We start from the raw sequence: 15087 nt of genomic DNA on the forward strand, positions 1-15087 counted from the left end.
GCACCACCAGGGGCTGAATATCATATATCCTCACGACTGGTAAGCATACTCTCCCCAGTCTTGAGTCTAGGGCAATTAACCTGTTGTAGGTAGGAAAGATGAGACTTTTTCTAATAAATGAGGAGACTCAGACCATCTATAGTGTAGTGGTTAAAGAGGACCATTTTTTTCTGAGTTAGCTACAATAAGTCAAACATCTGGATATGGATTACTTTATGGTAGGAGATCACCATGGACATATGTTTGGTGAACACTCTTGGGGCTGTGGCTAGGCCCGAAGACCAACACACAATACTCAAAGCAGAAGTTTCCACACTGGAATCTCAGGAATTTTCTGTAATCTTCATGGATGGCTATGTGGTAATGCACATCCTTTAAGTCCAGGACTGCAAACTACATGCCTTTCTCTAGGAACTCCAGAAAATAACCACAAAGCACTATATTTAACATCCATGCTAGGGGCTAGGCTGAGGTTTTCTCCTGTGCTTCCCCTGTTGTTTTCTGCTGGGTTGCTGGTGTGGTTGAAACTGTTGCTGTGCCAGCTGGTAGTGGTAGAGCTTTGTGTAGTGAAATAAATGCCTGAGGAAATACCACAGCTTCCCTGAAGTGGAAAGGGTAGAAAAAGAAGAAGAGTTGGTTCTTATATGCTGCTTTTCTCTACCCAAAGGAGGCTCAAAGCGGCTTACATTCGCCTTCCCTTTCCTCTCCCTACAACAGACACCCTGTGAGGTAGGTGAGGCTGAGAGAGCCCTGATATCACTGCTCAGTCAGAACAGTTTTATCAGTGCCACCCAGCTGGCTGCATGTGGGGGAGTGCAGAATCGAACCCAGCATGCCAGATTAGACATCCGCACTCCTAACCACTACACCGAACTGGCTGATGCCCAATGATCTGGCTGTTAGTATGTTTTTCCTCATTCTTTCAAGCATGGCATTTGTCTCCATGCAGAAGAGTTCCATTTCCTTCAGAAGTATTTATTCTCAGAAGTTGTTTGGCATAAAGTTTCAAGTCCTAATGTTTCCTCTGGTAAAGGCATTGATAGAATTGGGCAGACCCTGTCTCCAAATTGTACAGATCCTGTTTCAAAGAGATACGGCTGAAGGGAAATGGCACTGACATTGCCGTTTGTAGTCTGGGTCCACATAAGTTGGGTGGTATGCTCACTGAGAGCTCCAAGCTGGCTGCTGTTGGTCATCTTGGCCTTGTGGAGGAGGGAATCATGACAGGTAAGGAGGACTCCATTGGAATTTGGGCATGGTTGGAGCTGGTGTGGTGGAGGCCCCTGTTTTTGATGGAATCAACATTGGAACCTGCGTCAAAACCTCAAAGACAATGCTGTCTTAGGAGGACTGAAACTCAGGCATCTATCCAGAAGATGAAGGAGAATGTTCAGCAACCGGGATTGATTCTGACCAGCTCAGAGACTGGATCGGGGGGGGGGGGGGGTGGAGCTAGATGTTGTCAATGGGATCATGACCCCCTGAACTGAGGGTGGCCTGTGTTAACTTGTGGAAGGGTGTTTAGCCTGGATTTGGGAGTAAACTGCCTGCACAGACCTAGGTATCATGTGCCTCTCCTAAACAAATAAAACAGGAGGTGTGACTGTGCTATCTTTGTGCCACAACTGGAGTATTTCTTAAAAAGAGTCATTAGGCTAAAAAAGAACAAAACTCCCTCCAGACAGCTGAAGAAATCGCAGCTCTAGCTAACAGATTTTCTCTCTATGGTAGCAAAGAGAAGACGGAGGGAAAGACTTCTCTTTAGCTGAATAGATGGGAATGGCTGTCTCTGGTTGAGAAGGTGTACTCTGTCCGCACCTAGAAAGCTCTAGAACAGTGGTTCTCAACCTTCCTAGTACTGCGACCCTTTAATACAGTTCCTCATGTAGTGGTGAACCCCAACCATAAAATTATGCTAGTGCTCTTTCACAGAAATTAAACTGAAACTGACCAATGGTGTGAAGATCCATTGTTCATGATTGTATATAACTTGGTTATAAATTATATATAAATTGACGGTAACCTTCAGGAGGAGCGGCAACAGTGGCACCCCCCCCCAAGCTGCTCGTCCTGCTGCGACCCCTATGAAAGGGTCATTCGACCCCCAGGTTGTGAACCACTGCTCTAGAAGCTTTAAAAAAATTCCCTCTGAGGCTGGCGGAGGCATGTCCAATCCCATGTTGAACAGCAGGCACAAAGTTTAATTCCAAATTTCTTACCGATTTGCATCTTGCCACACAGTCTACAAAGGAAATATTTATCCGGAAGTATTTAGTAACAGGATCAATGACATTTGTGCAATAGGAAGTATAACATATGCCACCAGGTGTGTGTTCAACAATGGATTGTCCTGGAAGCAGAACACCTCTTTCGTTGTTCAGACATACTTTATCTCTCACTGTAACACATTACAAAATAAATAAATAAATAAGCATTGAAATATTTTAGACAGTAAAAACTGATTACAATGTTTCTTTCAGGGCAAAGGCAATGAATTGGGTCCTAATATAATACTTGCAAAACTTCAGATCTATGATCACTGCCATTTTGTTGGATCCCATTAGCTTTCTTAAACATATGGATTAAAACCAATGACTTAAATGGACTCATTCAGTATCCACAACGTTTTTCATAAAGACTTTTGAAAACAGTGAATGGATTAGAGCAACGGTCCGCAAACTTCCACTTGCTGCGGACCGCTGCGGCGAAGTGGAGGGAGCGGGTGGCCCGGGGCCCGCGCACGTGTGGCAGCCCCAGCGCAAACGCACGGCAGGGGTGCAAACGCACGTGCGCGGCAGTCCGCGCATGCACGTTTGCGCCGCCACCATGCCGGCGGCCGCTGCTTCCCCTCCTGGCCCCTCCTGGCCGTGAGCAAATCGGCCGCTAAAGCGGCTGATTAGCTTGTGGCTCGGCAAGCTTCTCGTCCCTCCCCTCCAGAAGCGAGAAGCTTGCCGGGCCACGAGCTAATCGGCCGCTTTGGCGGCTGATTTGCTCGCGGCCTGGTGAGCTTCTCGCTTCGGGGGGGAGGGAAGAAGGAGCTGCGGCCCGGCACCGAGGCCTTAGCGGCCTGGTGCCGGGCCGCGGCCCGCGGGTTAGGGACCACTGGATTAGAGAAGAAGTTATAATCTCCTTAACAGCTGGAGTAACATCCTGGATTCCCACATGGTGACACATAGATTTGAATACTATATACCGAATATATTGTCATGTGTTCTTTTAGACCACCTGCAAATCTCATATAAAATTAAAAAGTAAGAAATGTTGCTCAGCATTTGAAATCTTCCTGGTTTAGCTGGGGTATATTTGATGCATCTCACTTACCATTCAATTTCTGAGTAGAAAGGGCATTCCTAAAAAAAATTAATGAACTGAATTCCTTATCTACTTACAACATTTGTACTTAGTGCAGTGACAAACATTTTCTGTGCTGTTCTGGAACTGTTCATCTTTAATCAGTTTCTCTCCCTGTTCATGGAAGAAAAACAATGCCAATGTATTTACTCAAAAGGAAGACAACTGTGAATGTACAATGACCCCTGCCCCACAATGTTATATACAAAAAAAGGTTTTATTACTGGACACAATTTTAACGCATACAAATTTAAGATGTCCTCTTTTTTATGGCTTTCTCCCTCTCCCTACCTTCATTTTCTTCTTAGATTAAAATCTGGGAGACCTACATTCAAATCACCATTCTGCCATGGAAGCTGGCAGGGTGACATTGAGTCAGTCCTTCTCTATCAGCTAATCTACCTCACAGGGTTGTTGTAAGGATACAATTAACAGAATGCAAGTCACTCTGGGACTGCCTGGGAGAAAAGCAGGATACAAATATCTAAATATATGCTCTCTCTGCAATTTCTTTTCCATCATCTAGAAACCGATCAACCTCCATAAATCTTCCTGTTTTGATTCCAATAATTATTTGCTCTCACCAAAACATGGCTTTGTCTCTCCCTCTCCTACTGCTACTGTGGACATATCTCTCTTCACTCAGTTCAGCCTGAGGGCCCTGATAGTGATGGTAGACTCCTTTCCTCCAAGTCTTCCCCTCCATATCCTCTGACATTATTCTCCAAACAATAAAACAGACTTTGCTTATATTTGACTTCTGTCTCTTTCGCTTACTATACACAATCTGTTGCTAAATCTTCTCATAACATCACCCTGCCTGAACTCCCTCAATTTTGCAAGACCTGTAAAAGAGTCCTTCACCAGGCATTTGCCTGAGACCAACCAAACCCAACAACACCCATAGATTCCCCCCCTCAGAAATCTATGCTCTGAACCAGTCTGACCTCTCTAGGGGCCTATTTAAATTATCGTTCCCGTTATATTGTTGATTAAGATTCAGAAACACTGTTGGATTATTGTTTACTAGAATTTAATCCCGCTGTGGGCAAAATACAGCAGGCGCTAGCGGGCAGTGGCTGGGTGCGGGAGCCCCCCCCCGGCCTAGCTGCCCCCTGCCCCCGGCCCCCTGGGCTCAGCCCCCCAAATTTGGCCGCCCTCCCCCACCCAGCCGCCTCCCCCATGAAACCTCCCCCTGCAACCCCCTTCCGCCCCGAGTCGCCAGCTTCAGCACGGAACTCGGAGCAGGCCTGCCATGTCTGGGACATGGCAGGCCTGCCCCAAGTCCCGTGCTGAAGCCTCTCCTGCCCGCTCCATGTCTGGGACGGGCCAAGGGGCCAATCATAAGCCACACGCTGCGTGGCTCCTGATTGACCCCCTGGCCCCGGACTGACACTCGGAGGGGCCAATCGGGAGCCGCGGAGCAGCTCCCAATTGGCCCCTTTGAGTTTTTATCCCAGACTCACCCCGCCTCTTTCTCCTCCCACCTACCACATGGTTTTCTTTTTACCGCTCCCGCAGAGCGGTTTACAGTTGTTATTTTTGACGATGTTATATGTTAGATTTTTCCGTGTATCCCCCGGCTATGTTATATGTAAACTGCCCTGAGCTGTATGGAAGGGTGGTATAAAAAACTAATAAAATAAATGAAATAAAAATAAAGCTTTCCATCTCTGTAGTGAAAACCCTCTTAATGTCTGTCACCTTTTGTTTTGATTGTAGATTCATCCTTTCTGTTCTTCCATTCATATGACTTCAACCCTATTCAGCACTCAGATACAAAATTTCTTTATTTCTCACCATTCTGGGTTTAAATCCCTAAACTGAATCGCATACACTCCCAAATACAGCACATACAATCCTTCTTGATTCCCTTGCTTCTCTATCTCTCTACTTCCAGATACTTAATTATTTAAAGGATTTATATCTTGCTTTTCTCCCAAACAATGGGACTCAAAGGAACTTTAAATTTTAAAATTCCCTTATAGCCACGTCCATGACTTTTGGTTCTGTAGCTTCATCCCTAGATATTTTCTACTGTCTCAAACAACTCCACAGTTTCTTAGTTGCTGCCCCGTTTGCCTGCACTTGCCTTCCTGTATGATGCTCACTTTTTACTTCTCTCAAATCAATGTTAAAACCCCATATTTTCTATTAAACTCAATCTCTTTGTCCTAAAAAAATTAAGCTATATCTACAGCTGGAATAAATCTGTCTTCTTGCATATCTAAAGGACTATGAACATGGGTAGTGCTATATAAATGAATTAATAAAACATTAGAATGTTTCAGTGCTTTAATTAATGGTTTATAGGGATACAGATTTTTCAAAATAAACAAGCTTTTAGTAACATTTCATGTAGACTTTTCATGCACACAATGCTTTACAATATCTATCTTACACATCTTCATAACAACTTGGAAGAGTAACTTAACTGTCAAGGGTTAATGCCGAACAGTCTGAGAACCTCTGAGTGACAGGCTGTTTGAACAAAATTCTGTTGCGAGAGCCAGTTAAGGAATGACTGTTGGGAATTGACAGTTGAAGAAGAGAACTGTGGGCTGAGAAGGAGGCTGAGTGAATCGTGGACCCTCATTAAAGCAAAAAAAAAAAAAAAGAAAAGAAAAGAAAAGAAAAGGGAAATGGCTTCTACTGAAACTAAATGATCCCTGTCCAGTTAAGAAGGAAAATACCTTCTAGTTGTGATTCCTGGTTTGTAAAACTAAATGATCCCTGACCAGTTAAGAAGGGAAATAGCTTCTAGTTGTGATTCCTGGTTTGTATATAAAGAAGGATTTGGGGAACTTGGTTGTATGTACCTGAATTGCTGAAACTCATAATCCTATGCTTGAATGTTTTAAGCAGAAACTGAAATTTCTTCTTTTTTTCCTCTTGGCAGCCCTCAAATCCTCACCTTTCTCTGCTTCTTTCTCTCCATCCCACCTACCATGTGATGTGTTATTCACCTTTCATCTTTAGCTATAGTTACATCATTGCTCACTCTTCCATTCTATCTTCATGAAGACCCTGTGGGGCAGGGTAGATTGTGAGTGTATGACTGGCCCAAGATCAGTGAATTCTTATGCCAGAGTGAGGATTCTTACTAGGGCGGCCCAGGTTCTCTATAGGAATACTAATCACTGCACTGGCTTTTGTGGGACAGCTGATGTTAAGCAGGAATAAGGAACCAAGCCTGGGTGAGTTATACAAACAACATGTTAGCTTGTTGTCTGAGAGTTGCTGCCAAAGCTCTTGGCAAAGCTCTTGGGAGGACTGGCAAATACTCCGGAAGATAGAGACAGAGTTCAACGAGATCTGAACACAATGGAAAAATGGGCAAATGAGAACAAGATGCAATTCAATAAAGATAAGTGTAAAGTTCTGCATCTGGGTCAGAAAAATGAAAAGCATGCCTACTGGATGGGGGATACGCTTCTAGGTAGCACTGTGTGTGAACGAGACCTTGGGGTACTTGTGGATTGTAAACTAAACATGAGCAGGCAGTGTGATGCAGCGGTAAAAAAGGCAAATGCCATTTTGGGCTGTATCAACAGAGGCATCACATCAAAATCACAAGATGTCATAGTCCCATTGTATACGGCACTGGTCAGACCACACCTGGAGTACTGTGTGCAGTTCTGGAGGCCTCACTTCAAGAAGGACATCGATAAAATTGAAAGGGTACAGAGGAGAGCGACGAAGATGATCTGGGGCCAAGGGACCAAGCCCTATGAAGATAGGTTGAGGGACTTGGGAATGTTCAGCCTGGAGAAAAGGAGGTTGAGAGGGGACATGATAGCCCTCTTTAAGTATTTGAAAGGTTGTCACTTGGAGGAGGGCAGGATGCTGTTTCTGCTGGCTGCAGAGGAAAGGACACGCAGTAATGGGTTTAAACTTCAAGTACAACGATATAGGCTAGATATCAGGAAAAAGTTTTTCTCAGTCAGAGTCGTTCAGCAGTGGAATAGGCTGCCTAAGGAGGTGGTGAGTGCCCCCTCACTGGAAGTCTTCAAGCAAAGGTTGGATACACACTTTTCTTGGATGCTTTAGGATGCTTAGGGCTAATCCTGCGTTGAGCAGGGGGTTGGACTAGATGGCCTGTATGGCCCCTTCCAACTCTATGATTCTATGATTCTATGATTCTATGATTCAACCAAAATAGCTGTGGAAAAGGTCCTAACCCTTCCCCTGCCTTTTACTGACAGAAAACAAAGGTTTAATGAGGGTGACACTATTATGGTTGTCTAGTAACACCCACCATGGCCACTGAAAGGATAGTCATGTCGTAAAGCTACAGGTCTGCTTCTATTGTGAAAGGTTTTTAATTCCCCAGTTTGTTTGTTTTTTAGGATTTCAGATTTATTACCCCAAGCTGGAGCCTGAGTCTTTTTTAATCTTCTCATGGCTTTAGTCTCTTGATTTAAGTATTCAGGTGGCCATGTTGAGATTTAGATCTATTGATATAAAATAAAGCATTTCAGTAAGATTTTATTTTCTTACCATTTTGCACTGAGGCCTAGGAATTGTATCACATGTACACTCTAAAATTGAAAAAGAGAAAAGTGATATAATAAGCATCCAGAAATCCCTCCATACATTCCAACAAATACAGTAAAGAACCATTGCTCATAGCTCAAGACCACCTGATATTCTATACTTTCATATTAAATCTGGCAACTTCTCCAGGATTTTGGCCACTATAGATCACTTTTTCTCTATAATACTGCAAAAGGTTAACTATGTTCCACAGTGGATGACTCTAAATTAAAAGAACTTTGGGAGAAATTCTGTTTATGTAACAAGATTTTAAAAACTACCAAGATAAACCTTTGTACTTGCCCAAATGTGATTCCTTAGAAGATTAAGCAAGTAACAAATAGGGATGGTCATGGCCAAGTTCAAAATAATGTGATGAATTCTGGCCAACTGAAGAACCACCATGAACTTTCATGAATTCTGTTTAATGACTCTGAACCATTAAAGCACCTGCTTTCAGCTCTTAAAGGAAAGCAGCTGAGTGGTGGGAAGAAGAAAGCAGGGTTTTAATTGGCTCTTGAGCTTTCTGTTCCCCACTGGTTTTCACAGAGAAACTCTTTCTGCCTCTCATGAAAGTTGGCAGAAATCAGAAAGCAGAACTCCTGCTTTCTGCTGCTCAAATGTTTTTGATGAAGAACTTGGAACCATTTAAACCACTGCTTTCTGTTCACCACTGCTGCTTTCATTGGGGAGCAGAAAAAAGGGGGTAGAATAACTCTAAGCCATTTAACTGCCTTCCTTTGGCTCTCTGCCACTCAACTGTTTTTCTCAAGAAGCAGAAAGCAGGTGTTTAAATGACTCAAAGCCATTTAAACACCAGCTTTCTGTTCCCTGCTGCTTTTTGTGGGAAAAACCCTGCTTTCAGCTCAACAATGCTCTTTGTGGGGAAATCCCCTGATCTGCACTGCTCTTAAAAAGTGGGAGTAGAAGGTAGGAAGTTAAATGGCTAGGAACTATTTGAACCCACACTTTCTGCTCCCCACGATTCATGGTTCAATTCACAAACCAACCTCCCAGTGTGTGGTTTGGCCATAAATGACAAACAAATTGCAAAAATGCAGTTTGTGCCCATCCCAAATAACAGACCAATGTAAAACAATTACAAGAATTACAAAATGTGGTCAAAAGATAAAGAGCAAAAATATTGACAATAGTAAATAAATTTAAACAATTAAAGGAAAATATGCTGTAATGAGAACAGGAATCCAGGTGTAATGCAATTTCAGCAATCTTTATCAGTCGATACTTGGTTCACATCTGATTGTACAGATCTAAGAAAGACTAGCTGGGGACTTCCACTGTCCTTTCAGCAGTCTTTGAGGAGCAGCCTTTCCCACTGCACAGTGTGATGGCATTCATGCATGTCCAGATGGATGTTAAAGGTCCTCTTCTTATTCACGTGGATGGCGTGTGTTTATTTCGCTACCAGTTTGTTGTCATCATGTGGGCGTGCCTTTGGTGACTGGGGCTTCCACCCAAACAATATGGGATTCACTCCTTCTGCATTGGGGCAGCCCCACAGGCTGCAGCCTGATTGCAGATCAGATTATGTCCTTAGGTAGCTGGCACTCAACTGCTTACAGGCAGTATGTGTATCTGGACCTCATGCTCTAACCGCTATCACTTTTTGCAGGACTTGAGTCAGCTGTCCCATTATTACTGATCACTGGACACAGCATCATGTTTTGGGCTGCTCATTACATTGTCAGGTCTGGTTGGGGCAGCAGCCTGGATTTCGAACGCTGGTTGAATATTTCCTGGTTGGGCTGATGTGGCATACAATGGGGCTCACTTTGTCTGCATCAATGCATCCGGATCGGGCACCAGAAGTCATAATCATTCAGCTGGGCATCCCAAACCATGATGGGAGATTTGAAGTGCATGCCAGCAGAAATGCATGCCAGCAGTGCATATCATCTGGTTGGCCCTCATCGAGTGGCATCCCTGGCGTGGAGTCTGCTCAGATGGGTCTAGCCAAGCACAAGGATACTAACGTGATGGCCAAATTCTTGTCTGGGAGCCAGGGAGCTGTCATTCAGCACCCAGTCATCAGCTATCAGTAGTAGGCCATCTTCTGGGATGATGGTATTCATCTGTCTGAATGGGCTGTGGCAGGTATGGAGCATGGGCAGATCCATTTGGGGGAAGGCTGAGCCATTTAAGGGGGCCTCCACAAGAGGCCAGACAGATGCAGAGCTTACCAAAGAGGGCAGGATCCTTCCCATTACGCTCTGTTATATCAATAAAACTGTAGCCAAGTTTATGCCAAAAGGTTGTTGCCTGTATCCTAACTAAGGCATGGAAAATGTCTCCTTGCCAAGTAAATGTCTTATTCAAGATGTAGTTGAGATCAAGACTAGATTTTAACGTTGCCAACCTAGAAAAGAATATTTAACCAGCTGATTTTTCCACATGTTCTACACTGAGATAATTTAGGATTAATGTATCCTACCACATTGTTGTCTACAAAAAGATATTTTCAGACTAATCTCCAGAATATGACAGATATTTGCTCAAAATTGCAATGTTAGTAAGTTTGTTATCTAATACTACCTTTTATATTATATTATTAGACGGAAGTTAAAAAAACTGTAGTTACCACATGTACGATATGGACAGCACTTTTCCGGACTCCAAACTTCAACCAAGGACATACCTAACACACACTTGAACTCAGGACAACGGTATGTTTCACAAACTGTACATTGGTAAAAACAAAAACAAATGGTTTTAAATGGCCTAGAAAGAATTCAATTGCTGAAGCTACTGAATACAAATGAATATCAGCAAACACATACTATGTACATTTTGCCGATTTAACTTCTTTAAGCTTTAAATAAATATTTTAATGGCCATACGTGTCACTAGGTGAATAATACATACTATTTCAAGATAGCGACTTTCTATACCTCACATATGGCTATTTTTAAAATGAATGTGGAAGATCAAAACAAATTCCTATTAATGATAATACTGTGTCCTTAATTTATTTATAGACCGGGGTGGGGGAACACTGCAAAGTAATAAAGAAAGCCCCTATAGAAACTGTAATATCAACTTACCACACTGGTAAGTAGGGCAGCACCTGTCTGTAGTATTGCCATCCACGGTAAGGACTTCTCCTTCCTGGCACTTTGGAATTTGATCAGAGCATATACCACATGCTGAGAAAGAAAAGGATGCAAACTACTAAAAACTGGGAGTGCATGACACATCTTTTCAATGCATTAAGCAAACAAGGTTGCACTGAACTGTAACTGTTGTTCATTGAAGTCTTGTGTGCAAATACACTTTGAAACTATGGATACTATGGATGCACAGACCCGCCATGGGAAACTTTTCAAAGCAAAACTCCAGTGAGAGGCACCCATGCCCTGAAAAGCACAAGCATCTGCCTTCCTGTCAAATGCACATGTGTCCTCTGGACATTTCCCCAGTTCCAATGACACCACCATAACATTCCTTACAATCCGACCTGAACAGTCCTCTTCAGCTGGAACTCGTAGTGGGGTGTGGTGGGGGGGAGGAATGTGTGTCTGCATACTAGTCCTCAATGAATGACATTTACAGGCAACCCCATTTTCATTTTCCATCTTGTAGTGTAGCCAAAGTTAACTTCGAAGGTGCGGAGCCCTCAGTTGTCTTGCCAAACTCTGTTTCCCTTCTGTCCTCTAAGTCCAAGACATAGTGCTTTATGAACATGTCCTCCCTTGACCAGGTTGTGGCTCTGCAGATTTCATCCAATGGAACCTTTTAATGGAATGTCATGGATGCATCCTAGGGCCAGAGGGAATAGGCCTTCACCTCCTGTGGACACGGAAGCTTCACTACCCTCCATGCTGTTTTTATAGCTGCTACCGTTCACTGGGCTATAGACTGTGATGACACCGCCAAGACCTTTCTAAGTCCCCAATAACAAACATTTTGATTTTCCAAATTGTTTTGTCTTTTCTATATAATAAAGCAATGCATGCTTCAGATCCAAGAAGCTTCTTCTCTAGCCCAGACACAGGTTGGGGGGGGGGGTGAGGGGGGAGGGACTGGTAAAATGATTTCCTGCAAAACTTGAACATTAGAAACTACTTTAGGTTGAAAATTTGCCCTGGGGCATTTGGTCACCATCCCCAGAAAGAATTGTAGATTGGGAGTGGGGAGAGTCTATTCATAGAGCTGCCAATTCTCCCACATGCCTGGCAGATGTGAAAGCCACCAGGAATGCCACCTTAATAGACAGCAATCCTAGTGACACCATGGCCAGAGACTAAAAGAGTTATTCTGTCAATGAAACCATGTGTGGTCATGCAGTTGTTCTTCCCAGTGGTAATGGGGAGGGACAACTGCATGAACACAAGTGGTTTCAAAGGAAAGATATTCATTTGGCCTTTCAGGAAGTGTTGAGTTAATCCTATATAATGAAATGTACAAGGTACTTCTCACAACACTCTGGCCATCTGGTTGGCCCTTGGGGGGGGAGAGGGCTCTCCCTGAGAGCCAGTCAGAGGACTGGAACACTGTCAAGGCCATGGCTGCCTTCTCGTGCCGCTGGCACCTTGAAAAGCTCCCAGTCTCCGCAATGCCCACCTGTCTCCTCAGTGCATCCCCTTGCTGCTACCACTGGCTGGGAAGCAACCCCAGCCCGCACTTCCCCCTCCAAAACTTTTTGTTCGCTGGGTGAAGGCATTCCCCAAAGCTTCCTGTCCCCTCCCTCCTGGGACACTAAACCTTGGGGCTTTTGTGTAGCTGGTGGAAGCAAACAAGTTTACCTTGGGAAACCCCCATACATGGAAGACCCTTACCAATGCCCTTGCCATTCATAGGAGCAGCTCCCCATGGAGATAATCCTTACTGGAGGGTTACCCACCACCTCATTTGAAGGGTTACCCACCACCTCATCAGAAGACAGGTCAGAGGCCACACTGGGGCTGATGACGTGCTCAAGTTCACTCCCCTCCAGTGGTCTGAGACATTATGGCATCTCACTCACAAAGTCAGGTGCATGGTCAAACCCCAAGGAGCAGCCAGGTTCATCATCCTGCAGTGGGAGGTCTCTCTGACGTAGGTACATTGGGGACTGCCCATTGTCTGTGGTCAAAGTGGGTTTCCAAATCAGAGACAGAGGGTGGGCTAATTCAAACTGACCTAAAGCAATTTCAGAAATAGTCTCTCCTCAATAAGATATGGCATTCCCAAATGATCTAGCAATGGGAGGGGGTAGTGCAGCACAAGGTGTCTGGAGTCCCAACTCTTAATCCCTCAGTTTCGACGGAGATAGTTCCTGAGCTGCATGAGGTTGAGATTTATCGTTATGCTTGCTCTTCTTGAGTTCTTTGGTGGAGGATGCTCAGAGGAAGGCTCCTTCTCCGCTGTCTTTTCAGGTGGGGACTTAAGAAAGGCCACTGGCTCCTACTGAAGCTGGGTGCTTCAATGTATCAAAGAGCTAGGCTAGCCTTATAATCAATGAATGCACTAAAGATGGGCCTAACCTTTGAGTCTTGTCAGGATGTGGAATGGACATCAGGGTAGGTTCTGATCTGACTCTGCGGGGCCCCACAGATAAAGCTTTCTTCCAGAGGGTGGCTTTGAGGCAAGAGGCCCTGTCCAATCTAGCCACTGGGGTAAATTTTTGGCATACCTTATACACGGCTACATTATGAGACTTGTTCTCATTGGAATGTGGCATTTTGACACTGCACTTCCCATATTTCTTGAAGATCGCATTGGAAGACATCTCCAACAAGAAGGTAAGTTCTCCACAAAGAGAAAGTGGTAGAGAAAACACAATGAGCAGAGCTCATCGAAAACATGTCACAGCGGTAAAAATGGAACTAGGGAAAGGAATGCACTCCATTCAGAGGACATGTGGCACATCCAGCAGGAAGGCAGATGCATGCGCAGTTCAGGGCACAAGCTTTGCTTGGAAAAGTCTTCCATAGAGGACCTGTGTGTGTGCAGTCCCAATGTGGAGCTCCACTACAAGATGGAAATGAACTGCTGCTATCAAATTCTTCACATTTTTTGTGTCAGTATACAAATTCTTCCTAACAATATGGAAGGTAAAGCAGAAATCTAATCATAACTCTTTAATTAAAATATTCATATACCACATCCTCTCTGGGGTCAAAGCAACTTAAATTACTGAATCTTTTTTCTGGTTTATTGTCTTAGTGTGACGATCCAAATATACAGTATATGGAAAGAAATATTTTTTATTCGCATTAGAGTTCCTTGCTGCTTGTGTAGAGTATTTTGAGCAGAAAATGGGGCAGTCTTGGCATTTTCTAATTTCATTGCTTATTTTAATCTCAGTATAAAATAAATCGCATAGGTTGCTTCTTTTCTGATGTGACTCTAAACTATCTACTTGAATTTGCAAGAAAGCAGGATTTTGGCAATGCACATACAGTACCCAGAACTATGATTTCAACAAAAGAAAGAAAAAATGGATTATTCCAGGTATGCCCCAAAGTGGCATTTGGAATAAAACTGCCATCTTTCTCTATGGCTTTATAACAGTTGAGAGTTTAAAATACTGGTATTTAGTTTCCAGAAATGCAATAGAAAATACTTGTAGGGTTTTTTTCAAAGGAACTAATAATCTTTTCTGATTAACTTTTAGCACTTTTTCTTTGTATCTTATGTAGTTCTATTAGTATGAACAGTACTGGTTTAAACTACATTTGACTATAAACCTTAATCATCTTACAGTATTGCCAGGATCTGATCCCAAGATACTTAAACTGCCTCTGTTCACCCAAAGACTAAAAATGGATTCCCTGTTCTGTTCATGAAGCATGGGCTGATTCCGCACTTACTTTGTTTTTTCCATTGTGGATCCTGCTGAATTCAGATCGATTTGACCTCGGGTCTTCATTCATCCCCTCCCCCCAATTGAAGCAAAAAGTATTTTGCACTCGATTGGGAAAGCTCAGAGCGCAGAGGGGAGCCAAGCGCAGCAGGAGTCTCTTTCTTTCTTTTCTTGAACCAGGGGCATAGGGTGTGGGGAAGACGACTGGAGACAGCAGAGGAGGGGGAATAAATCTAAAAGGCAAATCTCTGCTGATGCCCTGGCCAATCAGGGAAGTCTGCTTTGCTACAGCATTGGAGGCATGGGGCAGTAAGTTAATTCACAAAAAGCAGAGAACTACACATTTACTGATGTCCATTTTTGAAATATTCAGAGTTATATCCACTTCTGGATAT

General features: G+C 43.6%; 1 protein-coding gene and 2 long non-coding RNA genes across 5 annotated transcripts in view; 2 read left to right on the forward strand and 1 right to left on the reverse strand.

Moving 5' to 3' along the window:
- Nucleotides 1-15087, forward strand: part of LOC143829960 (uncharacterized) — a 103259-nt gene that overhangs the window by 39255 nt on the left and 48917 nt on the right. The gene's annotated exons all lie outside the window — the stretch shown is intronic.
- The window catches only part of OTOG (otogelin), a 180046-nt gene that overhangs the window by 15626 nt on the left and 149333 nt on the right, over nt 1-15087 (reverse strand). For both annotated transcript variants that reach the window (XM_077321603.1, XM_077321602.1), the window contains exons 47-51: nt 10950-11051; nt 10487-10585; nt 7852-7892; nt 3390-3465; nt 2220-2398 (exon numbers count right to left, since the gene is read on the reverse strand). In XM_077321603.1, the coding sequence (XP_077177718.1) occupies nt 2220-2398; nt 3390-3465; nt 7852-7892; nt 10487-10585; nt 10950-11051 (497 nt within the window). The remainder of the gene's footprint in view (nt 1-2219; nt 2399-3389; nt 3466-7851; nt 7893-10486; nt 10586-10949; nt 11052-15087) is intronic.
- Nucleotides 5863-11867, forward strand: LOC143829959 (uncharacterized). Of its 2 annotated transcripts, none has more exons than XR_013228300.1 (3): nt 5863-6127; nt 10461-10571; nt 11606-11867. It is a non-coding gene; the product is annotated as an uncharacterized LOC143829959 (long non-coding RNA). The 2 variants fall into 2 exon arrangements; XR_013228299.1 differs by having other exon boundaries at nt 5865-6063.

Source organism: Paroedura picta, chromosome 2 (genome assembly GCF_049243985.1).
Source record: "Paroedura picta isolate Pp20150507F chromosome 2, Ppicta_v3.0, whole genome shotgun sequence".
In the NCBI taxonomy this organism is placed as follows: domain Eukaryota; kingdom Metazoa; phylum Chordata; class Lepidosauria; order Squamata; family Gekkonidae; genus Paroedura; species Paroedura picta.